The 15,142-nt window shown below is 35.3% G+C and overlaps 1 protein-coding gene and 1 non-coding gene across 4 annotated transcripts; one reads left to right on the plus strand and one right to left on the minus strand.

Moving 5' to 3' along the window:
- Positions 1–4,457: 4,457 nt before the first annotated feature.
- On the minus strand, positions 4,458–4,608 carry LOC118347783. Its single transcript, XR_004800930.1, has one exon. It is a non-coding gene; the product is annotated as a U4 spliceosomal RNA (small nuclear RNA).
- A 694-nt stretch (positions 4,609–5,302) lies between these two features.
- On the plus strand, positions 5,303–14,293 carry LOC108986522 (ATP-dependent Clp protease proteolytic subunit-related protein 4, chloroplastic-like). 3 transcript variants are annotated; one of them, XR_001995383.2, is made up of 9 exons: positions 5,307–5,614; positions 6,777–6,980; positions 8,673–8,728; positions 9,239–9,365; positions 9,774–9,851; positions 12,255–12,368; positions 12,460–12,572; positions 12,793–12,878; positions 13,877–14,293. XR_001995383.2 is itself a non-coding variant. In XM_018959168.2 (8 exons), exons 1-7 carry the CDS (start codon positions 5,369–5,371, stop codon positions 12,529–12,531), a joined length of 897 nt encoding a protein of 298 aa, XP_018814713.1. In that variant the 5' UTR covers positions 5,307–5,368; the 3' UTR covers positions 12,532–12,572; positions 13,877–14,293. The 3 variants fall into 3 exon arrangements, 1 of the variants encoding a protein (XP_018814713.1); XM_018959168.2 differs by lacking the exon at positions 12,793–12,878; XR_001995384.2 differs by lacking the exons at positions 12,460–12,572; positions 12,793–12,878; positions 13,877–14,293 and adding an exon at positions 10,491–10,815 and having other exon boundaries at positions 5,303–5,614; positions 12,255–12,337.
- The last annotated feature ends 849 nt before the right edge of the window (positions 14,294–15,142 follow it).

Consider the following 15,142-nt stretch of genomic DNA (forward strand, 5'->3'; position numbering starts at 1 on the left):
TTTTCAATAACTAAACAACCAATCTAGACATTTCCTATATGAGAAATATTGTTCATGTTAAAATTTGTTACTCCCAAACACAATTGCCATTTGGCATGTTTTACAGCTTATTATTTTAAGTCATCAATGCATGAAAGTTGCTTAAGATGTATCACAACAACAAGTGCAACGAAGGATGATAATATATAGGATGAGAAAAATATTGCCCTTTCAATAGTGAAACAAGGTTGTCAAATTGTCGCTTATGATTAATCACTCAGATGGGTAATACATGATGAAGTTTTAATTTCATGCATGCGAGCTCTATTCTCCGCATCTTGGCTTCTAGTTTTGCCTTCTGCTGACTTTCCCATGCCTGGATTTTGATTTTCTCACGCTTATATTTGATAAAATTTAACATACTCCTGTCATATTAGCACTCATCATACAGAAAAAAAAAATATACATGGCCTTGAACTTCAAAAGAACTACGATTTGGTATTAAAAAAACCAAGTATGTGGGTTGTGGAATACTCTTTACTAGGGAGCCATTTATTCAGTTCCATTTTATCACTACTATGTTTAGTCATTAACTATATAATCAAACAACATAAAAATTCCATCAAACTCTTCCCCTGCTACATGGAAGAAGTGAGGGAGTGCATGTCTGCATACTATCAATACTTACAAGTTTGATATCATTCTCCCCTTATATCCAACACTATCTACCTATAAATTGGTAGATCTACTATTATATCTAAATTTAAAATCACCAAATAGGTCTAGCAACAAACCACCAAATCAATGGGGACAGATCAGACCTACATGATCTGTCTTTATTCTGATAACTGATTGAAGTCTGTGAAAACATCCTAATTATTGAGCTTCTCACCAACTTAGGATATTGATAACTTTCTCCATATAAAAATTGGTGAGTTGTTTAAATGCTACATAAATTGTCATCAACCCAATTGCTATGCCAAAAGGATGAATATACAGTGTATGCAACAAGATTTTAGTGTAGGAATGTGGATCTACCTTGCATATACAGAGAGAAAACCATTCATAGAAGTGAGTCTGTGTGGCATTTGTCAAAAGCAAGAAAAATCTAAAAGAAAATTAGCATGTTGATCAGTTTCTTATTTCTGAGCCCATCATTCAGTATAAGCACAATGAAGGGCTTTCTATACCTGTCATAGCTTCTGTTGAGCTTTTTGTGCAGGTTAAATCCTTATGACCAACTTCCTTCCAATCCTCACTTATAGGGTATGGATCTATTAATGCAACCCATGTCACCATTTTCCTTTTGCAATGACTCTTTCTGCTGGCAAGAAGTCTGGTTTAAGACTGCCTCACTTGACAAGTTCAATGATGGAACTTCTAAGCTGGAAGATGTAACTGGAGGGCATACATCAAAATTAATATAAAAGTAAATATATAGGTGTTTGTTCATTGCAAAAAAAAGCTATCTATAAGTAATAATTAACGAAAATTAAATCGAGTTAAGAGAAATTGGTGTTAATGCTCTGAATAACAGTTGTGAACCTTCATCAAAATCTCCACTATCGGAGGCTAACAAGCTATTCTTCACAAACTCGGAATCCTCAAGCTTGGAAGGAGAAGTTCTCGCAGAGTTACCATCTGATCCATCCTCTTTTTTATGATTGTGAGGCCCAATGAGCTTCATCATCAACTTACTAGGAGAAATAATACCAGTCTGCAATTGAAGAAACCAGACCACATCAACGTATTAATCTAAAACTAATTTAGGAAGCTCTAAAGCTTGTCAAATTTCAACAAATTCATATCTTCCTCATAAAACACCAAGTGTCTCGGTATTCTTGTGGCTTTCCTCCTCTGTGAAAAGCAGAGGGCGACAAAACTCAAGGTTCTTGCTTATTTTTATTTAAACTGTGTATGTATATATATCATATATATATATATATATATCCATTTGTACATAAACAGAGTAAAAATATGAAAACCATTCCACCATTATAATCAGGAAAAAGTAATAAACAAAAAGAAAATTCATATTTATGGATAATTGAATCGAACCAACCTCCGCAGCTTCCCCAATGGAAAAATTCAATCACCCGCCCAAGTAAATATTCTTAGTTGAAGAAAACCTACAACTCATACAAAATCATATTTCCCAAAACCATTTCAAGACCAAACTAAGTGCAACAAATGCCATGTTTTGGCCCAAATCCAAAAATCTCATGTCTTTGTATACAATGAAAGATGAAAAAAAGAACAACTCATCCCAAAACTCACATTAATGGAGAGACAACGCTCGAGGAAAGAGAGAAAATGGAGAGAAAGGGAGAGAAAGTGGGAGAAAAGGATAGAATCGCTCTAAGAAACGAAGAAAAATTTTTTCTTCTCTCAAATAGAGCGAAAATGGGGATATAGGGGGAGAAAACGGGAAGAAATAGAGAAAAAGTGAGTTTCGTACTAGAGAACCTTGCTCCAGGAAATAGAGTGGCAGCACTGGCCAAAAGGAGGAGCGTCACTTGGTGTCGCTGGACAGAGAAATGGTGTCGTCGGGTGGCGCTAGGCAAAGAAAGGTGACGCGGGTGAGGGAGGAGGAATTTCACGGGGGTAAATTTGAATGGGAAAAAAGCAACCGAACCAATCTGAAACCCCCCTTTTGTTAAAAAAAAAAAAAAAAAACACGTAAGAGCACTTCCAATAGTTTATGTATCTTATCCTTTAAAATACATCACCAAAACTCACTTTTTCTATTTTACATACTAACTTTTACAATATACCATACATCATTTTATCTATTTTTTTCTTTATATTATATTATTTAATAGTTTGTTGGAAAAAAAGTACAAAGAGAGAGACACTGTTGTGGGAGATAAAGTACATGAAAAGAGAATAAATGAATAAAATATTTTTACATTTGTGGACAGTTCACACTACATTTAACTGAACACTGTAGCAAAATGTAAAATACATTTGAAAATAAATGATCGGTTGGAGGCAATTTTGAACTACTTTTCTTCAAATTTTACATAAAAATGGGATTTACAAAATCTATTAAAAATGCGCTAAGGTGTGCTACTGATCAGCCGTGAACAATGGCTGATTCGTAGAAGAAATCTACCAAATTATATACACAAAGAAGCATTTACATTTTGATAGTTGTCAACTACGTTACAAAGGCTCGGAAAACCAACACCATCCATATAAATTTGCCATGTAATTTTTATTTAGCTTGTGCTTATTCACAAAGCATTAACATTTTCAGCAAGCAACCTACTCTATTCACCTCTACAATATTAGGCACATGATCTTCCAAATCCATAAAGGTTTAAAATGCACCATAGTTTTTCGAGACCACCACATCCAACAAATTTTTGGTACGTTTGGGTAATGAGATTATATGATAAATTTTTAAAACTTCTTATTTCATTTTCAAACATTACTCATGTCTCATTTGGCAATACAATATATTTCAAATATTCTTATATATTTCCTTCTCAAACATCAACACAAAACACTTTTTAATTTCAAATTTTTTATTTTTTTCTAATCATTACAAGTTTTTCAAATTTTCAAATAAAACACAAAAAACTATACTATTTTTTCAAATTTAAAAACAAAAATAAAATTAAAAAATTATATTCAAACAAACTTTTAACTTTATAATATTTTTCTCTCTCATTTTTCAAAACCCAATAAAATATCTTAACTCAAACTATTTTATTACTACTCAAATATATACTAAGATATTCTATTCCAAACGGCCCCCCAAACACAAACTTTTCAATTTTAAATATTTAATTTTTTCATATAATTATTAAATCCTAATCATTATAATTTTTACAAACTTAAAAATAAAATAAAAAAATTAATATAATTTTTACAAACTTCAAAATAAAAATAATATTAAAAATTGATATTTAAATAATTTTTTAATTTTATAATATTTTTATTCAATTTTTTTCTCTCATTTCTCAAAACTCAATAAAAATATATTAATTTAAACTATTTTATTATTATTAAAGGATCATTTTTATACTATTCACAAAATTCTAATACATGCCAAGTGTCTCATTTGTTTTTTCAGATAAGATGAGTTGAGATTAAAGTTAAAAGTTGAATAAAATATTATTAGAATATATATTTTTTAATATTTTTTTTATTTTGGGATTTGAAAAAATTGAATTATTTGTTTTATTTTATGTAAAAATTTAAAAAAAATATTATGATTAAATGAGATGAATTGTGAAGAGTTGTGAAAACAAACGATAGTAAACGAGATCTCAATCTTTACAAACTATATTGTAAATGGATCTAGGCCTGCAACCCATCCAACCCGCACTACTTTTTGACCCGACCCGACCTGTTCGCATACTTAGATAGAAACAACCCGATTCGTAACATGCGGATTGGGTCATTTAATATTCACCGACTCTGAGAAAATTTTCCCAATTCCTCAGTCTTTTTTCTTTTTTCCTTTGTAGAGCTTTACCCCGAGGGGAGCCCTTCCAAAAATTCTCGACAGCCAAGGTTGAACACACGCCGAAGAGGGGGTTTGGAAATAGTTTTCAACCAGCAATGGACGCGCCTCGATTAGAACCTCACTAACTGCATCATTGCCCCAAGCGCAAAGATAACTCAATTCCTCAGTCACAACAAAACAAAAACCCCAAATTCCTCATAAGTAAAATGAAAACCCCAACAAAATCCAACGCCATCGCAACGTCATTCGCATCAAATACTTCGATGCAGTGTCGTGCATGAGCTTGAACGAAGAGCTTGGCTTGTTGTATTGGAGTCCATCAACGCCCAAAAAGATGACGTGAACGTCGTCGTCGCGGGCTTCAATGCCTTTGTGTTCACGGGCTCGGCGAATCGAATTGTCTGGTTCAGGTTTTGTTGAAATAGGAAAGCGCAGTGAACTTTTGGGAATGCGAGAAGAGGCAGAGTGAGAGGTAGAGTGAAGAAGAGGCAAGGTCGCCTGAGTTGGGGAAGGGCAGATGAAATCTATGTAAAATCTTACATGATCAATGGTCATCAAACGTTGGTTGCAAATGAAATAACAGGCAATTCGCAATCATCAATGACCAACAAGAGCGACTTGGCTGCTAGGTTTGTGTCTGAAGATCACACTGAAGTATTTTATTTTTGTAAGAGTCGGGTATGTCCATTATTTATCGGGTTCGACCCGACGTTGATGCAAAACTGTTATCTATCAGACGGGTCTCATCGGGTCAGACGGGTTGACGGTCCAACGGGTATTTTGCACAGCCCTAAGTGGATCCATTGAGCTGAGTTCAACGATCGGCTTTATGGTTTGAACCCCAAAGCCCACTATAATAATCCATTCCCAAACAATCTTTTGTTGCTGTTCCTTCTACCGACTGCTAAAGCCATGGCGGTCGTCAACAGCGCTTCAAGCTTAGCACTCCATCGGCCCATGTTAGCACCACCTCTATCTGTAAACCCTAACCGCAGTTCAACCTCCTTCTCTCCCAAATCAACTCTCTCCTGCAACTTCCTCACTCCCTTCCCCCACGGCAGCGTCTCCGCTGACTTCTCTGGCCACAAGCTCCGTCCCTTGTCTCTCAATCCGGCGTCGTTTCCTCGCTCCAAGGGTAAGCGAGGCGTCGTCACTATGGTACAACTCTACTCAATTCCTATGCGTTTTTGTTTGTTCTAAATTGTTGGCAAAGAAATATAAGTTGGGATTGGGTCTGATTTCGGAGGAATCCTTTGCTTTGCTTTCTTAAGGATCTTAGAAATTCTTTGATTTAAAGGATGTATGCATTTCCATAATGTCTATGCATATTTGTGTTTCTCAGTCCAATAGAATTTCTGAATATGAAAGTTGGATTAAGAGCTCAAAAAGCAAAACTGGAAATATCATAAGAAAGGAGATTAAATGTGCAAGTTACAACAAGGGATAAACTGACTGACCTAGTTCCAGAATAGGTGAAAGCAAGGGATAAACTGGTGTGTATGGGACACTAACTTACCACAATAGATGGTAAGTTAGTGTTTGAGAGCACCTAAGTACTCAGTTATGCAGTTCCTAAGCAACTAAGCCGATGCTTGGTTAATGTTTGAGAGCTATTAGAATCCCTAGAAAAGGATACTTATCAGTGTGATATTCAGCACCTATGTGATTGAGCGAGTTATGCTCCAGTGAGTTCAATTTTGGCATGTTGCTGGAATCCCTATGTCTTAGAAATTAAAGAGTTTGGAGGATGGTTCCACAATGCTTAATGTGGTATATTTGACAAAAGACACCGCCAGAGTTAAAAGCTACTGCATTAAGCACTCTCTACGTTTGGATGGCTGCTCACCACAGCTTCCAATTTTCTAGTTTTCTTGACTGCAAAGACTTTTTCTCCTTTTCTTCTTGTGAGTTGGGTGTCTCCTTTTGTATACTTCCTCTGTACTGGGGTTACACCCCACTGCGTTTTTAATAAAATTGCATTAATTACCAAAAAAAAAATTTGATTCCCTCATTTTGTGGATCATTAGGAAGAGTTTGAAAATTTATTTTTCAATATTCTGTTCCTTTGGGCAGCCGCTATAGATTATAAGGGGCTTAGCTTTCATGATATTCTTGTATCTGAATTAGATGATCATCTTGTGTACATCCTATGCACTTAGGCTATGCCTTTTGCATTTTTTAATAATAAAACTCTCTATTACTTATCAAAAAACATTTTTGGATTCCCTTAACTGGATTATCATTTGAGCAGCATCAAGTTTTCTCTACTCCACATCAAGCTCTTTATATTTCACAATAACTCTCATGCATTTGTGGACAGGTTATTCCATTTTCAAGGGGAAGTGCATGGGAGCAACCTCCTCCAGATTTGGCATCTTACTTGTACAAGAACCGGATTGTTTACTTGGGCATGTCCCTTGTACCTTCTGTCACAGAGTTGATACTGGCAGAATTCTTGTACCTTCAGTATGAAGATGTTGACAAGCCTATCTATCTATACATAAACTCCACTGGAACAACCAAGGTAATACTTTTCTTTATTTTCTCTAGCTTGCTCCTGAAACTTCCCTCGAATATTCTTTTTGTATGTATATCATGGATACATGGGCACTATCTTATATAAATTGATTAATAAGATCGGCAATATAGAGTTTGATTCTTCCATGTAAATGTTATCCTTCATGTGTTCTCTTACATTTGTATAAAAGTAAATTGGCTGTCTTTTATCAAATTTAATTGAATATAATTGCCCCTACTATGGAAGATGAGAACAAAGAAATTGTTTCTCAAGCTCAACAATGATGGATTCATCCTTGGATTGTCACTATCAGGCTTGACTAGGGATCCTCATTAATAGGAATGTTTTCTATAAGTTTATTTGTATTTGTATTTTTAATTTTTTGATAAAAGGAACGTTTTATGGATGAATAAATGATTATGGAACTTTAAAAATGTGGTAATGTTATGAAATTATTGAATATATGTTATGGCAAATTGAAAACAAATAGTTATAATTATATGCAGAGACCCACCCGTGAGTATAGCCCAAGTGGTAAGGTCGAACTTGTGTGCATAAGCCCCATGTCACAAGTTCGATTCCTCCTGGGATAAAAGTGCGATTTAAATGGGAGGCCATGGCGGTGGATTGATGTGCTAGTCTCCCCGAGGGTTTAGGTTACATGGGTGAGTCATAAGGGCTCTGTTGTGGGGTGGTTCCCTCATCATAAAAAAAATCATATGCAGACCTTAATTTACTTCTAGATACCATTAATGGAATGTGGAAGGTACTTGTCAAAAAGAGGTGGTGGAATGTGCAGTGAGAGAAACGTTTTACATTCTTCTGCAAATTAGTGATGGTTGTAGTAGTGGCTCTTATAATCACTAGTACTTTTCTCCAATAAAGCATCGGCCCACACCCTAGTGTATCCTTTAAGAGCAAAATATCTTCTTTTCCTTTTTAAGATACTTAATTTCAGAGAATATAAATATTTTCCTCCTTTTCTGTAATGCCCCAAGGGAGGCCCAAGTCACATTTGGGCATATACTTCGAAAGGACTTAATCAATACTTATCAGTCAGTATAAGGTATCACACCCTTAAATTCTCAACGTCTTTGTCAAGCCAGTCCATCTTAAGTGGCACGACTCAAATCCCATATTTCTGATGGGGATAGGCTCTGATACCATTTTGTAACACCCCAAGTGTGGCTCAATCCACATCTGGGCCTATACTCCAAAACGACTAGTTAATGATAAAATTAGAGCCACATTGGGACTATTATAAAGAGCAAGATCTTCTCATTCCCAAGCAATGTGAGATCCTATATACCACCTATCTTTATCACATATCATATCAAGTATCACATTTTCATTGTTATTTTTTTTTTTCCTTTGTTTGGGGACTCTATCTTAATAGAATGATCCAAGTTTAATATGCAATACCTCAACCCCACATTGGGGATATGAATAACCCACATTGAGTGGGTAGGTTATAACAGTAGTCATGAGTGTTAAGTCTCACATTTGGTTACGTGCTAGGTGAGATTGGGTTTTGTAAGTGATTCTAGGGAAGCTTCAATTTGACTTGTCTTTTTGTGGCTATAACGCAGATGCGGATAGCACTTTCTTTGGTTGTTACATTATATGAAACTTTCAAATGGTGCTTTAGTATTTCCATGCCATGATTTATGCTTTAATATCTCCTTTCACTATTTTCAGGGTGGCGAGAAGTTGGGTTACGAGACTGAGGCTTTTGCGATTTATGATGTTATGAGGTCATTAATGTTTATGCTTACATAAATACATAATGAGCCATGTATTTAAACTGTCTAGTTCTGATGAGCGGTTAATATACTCCTTTAGGAAACTTTAGGGAAGGCATAGAACCTTTTTTCCTTCTCGGTGTTCTCTTGGGAATATTATGAGTTTAAAAGTCATAATCAACAATTCAAATGGTTCAGATGGCCCATTTTTTGTGCATTGTGAGTCAGGCTGAGGCTTTGTGGTAACTTTTTTGTAGTTTGTAAGCTAGTAACTTGCAGGCTTATGTATGCAATGATTTACGTTGCCTCTACTATCTGTCCACTATATTTTTTACTGATGAAATCTCCCGAAGTTCTGTATTTTGGTGGTTTATTTTATTTTATTTTGGTTATTATTGCTTTTTAAAGAATATGTGGTTTGTTACATGCAGCTGAAGGAAACAAAACTAATTCTGTGTTGAGCAATGAACCATAACTTAAATCCATTCTCACTGATGACAGAGGGATCCTCTTTCACTGCAGGTATGTCAAGCCACCTATATTTACTCTCTGTGTTGGTAATGCCTGGGGAGAAGCAGCTTTACTTTTGGCTGCTGGTGCCAAGGGGAACCGTTCTGCTTTGCCCTCGTCAACAATCATGATAAAGCAGGTTTTTCTTTCTGTGATCTCTGGCGCTTAGGGAGTTTTTTTCGCTTCCAAACCCTAGCGGTTAGTTCTAGTGGCAAGGGACCGGGGGTATACCTGCCCCAGGTCTAAGATTTGAACCCTTGGGTGCAAATAATTTTTAGGGGCCACTCTTATTGGTGAAAAGGCAATGATTTGTCTGATTCATGTGATGTGGAGTCGTTACTCAATTCTAGAATTTAATCAGCTACAAAAATGTTATGGTTGTACTGTCTTCGAGGTTCCTTTGTTATCCGAAAGAAATTTTTTCCTTCCAGAATTTCTTTGCCTTCTGTGTCAATCTTGCTTGGCCTTTTTTTCTATTTATATGATATATTTGTGCATTGGTTAATTTCTTATGAAGTTGTCGTCTTATATATCAATCAATCTGCAGCCAATTGCCAGGTTCCAAGGTCAAGCAACTGACATTGACCTCGCAAGGAAAGAAGTAAAAAATGTCAAGGCAGAGTTGGTATGATTTGATCAGTCATGTTACATGTTTTCTCCCCTTCTATTTTCCATAGTCAGTCACTATTATAGATTTGCTTTTTGTTAGCTGGGGCATTTTCACAACTTGTTTAAGCAAATCTTAATGGCAGTCAAAAGTTCCTTTGTTGCTTTGTTTTCATGATTTTTCACAAGCATCAAAATTTATTATGATTTTTTTATAAGTTCAAAAAATTTATTAATATGAAATAGGCATAGCCCAAATACATAGGACAAATACAAGATAATGCACCTAATTAGGAGCTAGAGATGATACAAGGAAGTCATGGAGACTAATTCCATTGAAGTCTATTGTTATAGCCCAAAGAAATAAGTGTTGATAAAGAAATAAGGTATTGCTGAATCAAAATTTATTATGAATGGAAGGTGTTTTTACAACTTTCTTTAAGGACGTGGGTGCATTGTTTTAATATGGAAGCATGTGGGGGAGTTGGTGCACTAGGGAGGTCCATGGGGCTTATGGAGTGGGCATTTGGAAACATCCGTGGGGGATCTTTAAGCAGCATACTAGACTGGTGTTGGGCGATGGATCTAGAATAAAATTCTGGATTGACCAATGGTGTGGGGATCAAGCCCTAAAGGATTTATTCCCATCAGTTTTTAGGATTGCAGGTGAGAAAGATGCCTCAGTGATAATTGCATGGAGTCATTTGGGGAACTAGTCCAATGGAACATGAATTTCACTAGAGCCGCCCAAGGTTGGGAAGTTAGCAGCTTTGAGGAGTTTTTTGCTCTTCTATACACCATGAGGCAGAGAACCCAAGGAGCAAATAAGATGTGGTGGATACCCACAGCTAAAGGTAATTTCTCGGTCCGTTCTTTCTATAAGATGCTTACTCAACTGCAGAATACTCAATTCCCCTGGAGAAAGATATGGAGGAACAAGGCTCCTCCTAAAGCGGCATTTTTTGTATGGACAGCAGCATTAGGTAAGATCTTGACAACAGATAATCTACGGAGACGTAAGGTGATCATAGTAGATAGGTGTTGTATGTGTAGGAAAAATGGTGAAAATGTGGATCACTTATTGTTGCATTGTGAGGTGGCTAGATTGTTATGGAATGAAATGTTTAATAGGTGGCTCTGCCACAGTCTGGCTCATGGCCAGCTGGATAAATCTATGAGGTTTCCCACAAATCTCAGTGGTGTGGAAAATGTTTCTGATTTGTATCATGTGGTGGTGCCTATGGAAGGAGCGAAATGACCAGACATTTGAAGACAAGGAGCGCTCATTAGAAGAACTTAGATTATTTTTTGTTAGCACTCTTTTTCTTTGGGCCACAACTGAATTTTTATCAAAAAAAAATATATATATACAGGTTATACAGTTCAGCTGAATTTTTTCTGGTTGTGCCTATTGATTTTAAATTTTTAGAACAATTGACATCTTTATAGCTTGAATGAATAAATTATACAAGAGAGAATAAGATTTAATGATTAACGAGAGAGGGTTTTGTTGTTATGCAGAAAAAAAGTAGGGAGAAAACAGAGAGTTTCAGTTATGAATTTTCATGTTTAATGTATTTCCATAAAGACTTGCATGTGTGTGTGTGTGTGCGCGAGAGAGAGGAGTTGGGTTTGTTTGCTAGATGAAATAAAAGGAAAAAAAGATGTTTGTTTTGGATAGATATATTCATGTTTAACATATTTCTATAAATGGTTGAAGACGGCTAGAGATTCATCCATTTGACCTCAAACATTGGCCAATTTTTTTCATGCATGCACAAAGGAGAGGAAAAGTGTGTGAGAAGAGAGAGAGAGAGAGAGGATTTTTAATTTAACTCCTATTTGATCTTTAGGGCTCGTTTAGATACTTAGAATATCTCAGAATATCCGTGAATAGTAGTGAAATAGTTTGAGTTTAGATGTTTTATTGAGTTTTGGGAAATGAGAAAAAAAGTTTAATAAAAATATTATAAAGTTAAAAAATTGTTTGAATATAATTTTTAAAATTATTTTTATTTTGAAATTTAAAAAATTTGTATTATTTTTTATGTTTTGTTTGAGAGTTTAGGAAATTTGTAATGAGTAGGTAATGATTAGATGAAAAAGTTGAAAATTTGAAATTGAGATTTTTTTTCTATTTGAGTGATGTTGGAAATGAAATATCTGAGAACACTTGTGTTCCCAAACGCATCCTAGATCTTGGTTTTGGGATATTAAGAAAATAAATTTCTCCATTCTGATTTCTAACAAGGCCCCACTATCCCCCTCTCCATATAAATGAAGAATTGTTTCTGTAATTCCATGTAAACAGATCTACTTTGATTCTTACTACTGACAGACTGTGGCAACTTAGCATGTAGATATGTATTTAAGCATGAGCCGGTGTACCACCTGACACAGTTGCTATTTAATTTAATTCAAGGTTAATCTCCTTGCAAAGCATGTTGGAAAATCGCCTGAACAGATTGAAGATGACATCAGGCGCCCAAAATATTTTAGTCCCAGTGAAGCAGTGGAATACGGCATCATTGATAAGGTGTCTCTAGAAAGAAAGATTTACTTTAGTGTCTGGTCTAGTTGTCATGCAACACTAACTTGACATTTCCATTGACTTTAATTTTATCCAGGTACTATACAATGAAAGGAGTTCTGAAGACCGGGGAGTTGTCTCGGACCTGAAAAAGGCACAACTAATTTGACTCTCACAAAGCATGGATTTGTTATTGTGTGGAATATTGAGGTAAAGCAGACTTACAAGTCCCCTTCAGATTGTGAATTCTATGATGATTAAACTGCCTCTAATGCAGACTAGATATTTTTATGCTATGGAGTAGCTCATTGATGCCAATCTGTTCCCCAGTTTTTACTGGCGTTCTCCACACTGCTTTACACTACTGATTTTTTTTGTGCTGGTCAACATATTTGACTGCACTCAGATTTAAGACTTGTTGGTTGGCTAGGTTGTCATATGGAACAAGGGGTAACAACTATGTTGTGATATCATGGCATAGACAGGATGGTTTCTCAGCTTCTCTAATATGTTTATGTAAGTACCCACCCCACACACACAAAAAAATGCAGATGGCAAGGCTTAACTAGTGTCTATTACAGGACAAAATCTGCATATTTTGAAAATACTATATTCTGAAGTTTTGAACTCGACAGTCTAAATTTTTTACCTTGTCTCCCACTTTGGTATGCCAAATTTCATCAGTTTCTTTAATAAATCAATTTGTAGCACGAGGATAAGTAGGTTCTGGAATTGGAAAGTAACTGCTTTCTCTCTTCATGATTGCACCTGACACCTGGGTACTGACTAAGCTTCTGGTTTTGACTATTGGTTAACTTGCTCTACACATAAATTTTGCCTTTTTTTATTATTTCTTTATGACTGCACAAATTGTGATTGAAAGTGACTCATGCATTGTTAGTTGGTGGTGTTCTCTGTCACTTGGTAGTTTCATTCCATCTCACACTATGTGATCTTTTGTCCCCTTCTTTCTCATCCCAAATCAAAGTGTAGGAGAGGGGATGGGAGGCAGTAATAGATTTGGAAATATAGACGAGACACGTAGTTTGGTCCGTGTGTCTTTCATTATGTGCTTTTAGTTGTTATGACCCATTTATGGAGTATTATGTCATTGCTCCAGCCCAATATAGTGATGGGCACTTTCTCTGGGTTTCAGAGTCTGTTGATATAATCATATTACCATTCGAATTCATGTTAAGTTTGTCTTCAATGGTTGGATACGGGTGTCAAAATGTTTCTTGGTTTGTGAATTTGTTGTTGGCTAAAGCATCATAAATTGACCTGAAATGAGTAATCTAGGAAATTAGGGCATAAATTGTGCTTTTGACGAGTTCACATCAGACCAAAGTGTCCATATGGTTCTAGAGCAATCATGGTAATTACTAATCATTGATTACTGTTTGTTGAAATCATGCGGTACCGTAATCATTGTGTATGTATTACTCAGCTCATTGTACTCAGTTATGTTGGTCACTTCTCTGCATTTATAACTATTTTTACTCATACCTTGTCAGATCGAAGCATACAAAAATTAGGTTCTAGATAGGAGGAGCAAGTTGCTCGGAATGCGAAGAAAAAGGCCAAGCATAAAGCAGCTAGTAGCAACACCCATGGAAATCACTCAACCACTGGCAGTGTAAATTATATGAACACCTAAGTACCATTGGTATTCCTGTCTGATCATATATCCATGTTGATGTCAAGCATTGTAGCTCAAGCTTGTCTGTGTACAAACGAGTTTTCATTGTACTTTTCGCATTGTTTCCCGGTTAATATATTTTGGCGAAGAAAAAGAACGGTACTTTTTGGGGCTTTGCCCTTCAGTTTTGAATAGGTTTAGTTTGGCGGTAAAGCTAGCCGAATAGAACTATATGGTAATCTTACATTTAAGAGAAATGTTCATCATCATAGATACATTTGTTGATATGACACTATTTAGGAAGTTATACAATATGAAGTCACTTGAAATTTATTTATATCAGCAGTGCCGTTTGGATAGTGAGTTGAGATGAGATGATATGATATAGTTTTAAATGAGTTTAATAAAATAGTTAGAATATTATTTTTTGATATTATTATTATTTTAAAATTTGAAAAAATTGAATTATTTATTATATTTTGTGATAAAATTTTAAAAAAAATTATAATATAAAATAAGATGAGTTGAGTTGAGTTGAGTTGAGATCATTTCTCAATCTAAACATACGTGTGATTGTAAATGACATTGACAAGATTTGAGATGGGAAGTGGATTCCTCTAACTTTCTCGGTGGTATTTCCAGATTAGTGTTTGCAGAACTACCAAATGGACGGTTAAGATCGAGACTCACCTACCCCAATTGAGAGCGTAAATCTGGGTTTGTGCGTCTTTCCAATACATTGTATACAATTGGTATTATCCTCCACGTGTGCCGACCCAAAGATCCCTTTGTTATTTTGGTTGGAGCCGGACGCGTCAAAAGTTAAAACCCCAATTACCTACAGCACCCAAAAAGTTCAAGTCCAATTTGTTTTGCTATTTAATATTTTATTATTATTTTATATTATTATTTATTACTATTTAATATTTTATAATTACTTTTTTATTATTTTTTTATTATTATTTACAGATTATCTAAGATTCATATTACTATCCAAACGCTTTCTAAAGAGTGTTAGAACCCCAAAAATTAGAGATAAAATCTATAACACCTTAATAGAATGCCTAAACTATATGACCTATATTTTAAAATGACTAGTCAATAATATAATTAAAACCTCATTGAAACCTTATAAAGAGTA

The sequence above is a fragment of the Juglans regia genome, chromosome 2, assembly GCF_001411555.2.
Source record: "Juglans regia cultivar Chandler chromosome 2, Walnut 2.0, whole genome shotgun sequence".
NCBI classification, from domain to species: domain Eukaryota; kingdom Viridiplantae; phylum Streptophyta; class Magnoliopsida; order Fagales; family Juglandaceae; genus Juglans; species Juglans regia.

Bases quoted from the DNA above. Each gene is read 5' to 3' on its own strand.
- LOC108986522 (XM_018959168.2), top strand. From the start codon at position 5,369: ATGGCGGTCGTCAACAGCGCTTCAAGCTTAGCACTCCATCGGCCCATG. The intron at 6,981-8,672 runs GTAATACTTTTC...CACTATTTTCAG, and splicing joins ACTCCACTGGAACAACCAAG to GGTGGCGAGAAGTTGGGTTA. The intron at 12,369-12,459 runs GTGTCTCTAGAA...AATTTTATCCAG, and splicing joins AATACGGCATCATTGATAAG to GTACTATACAATGAAAGGAG.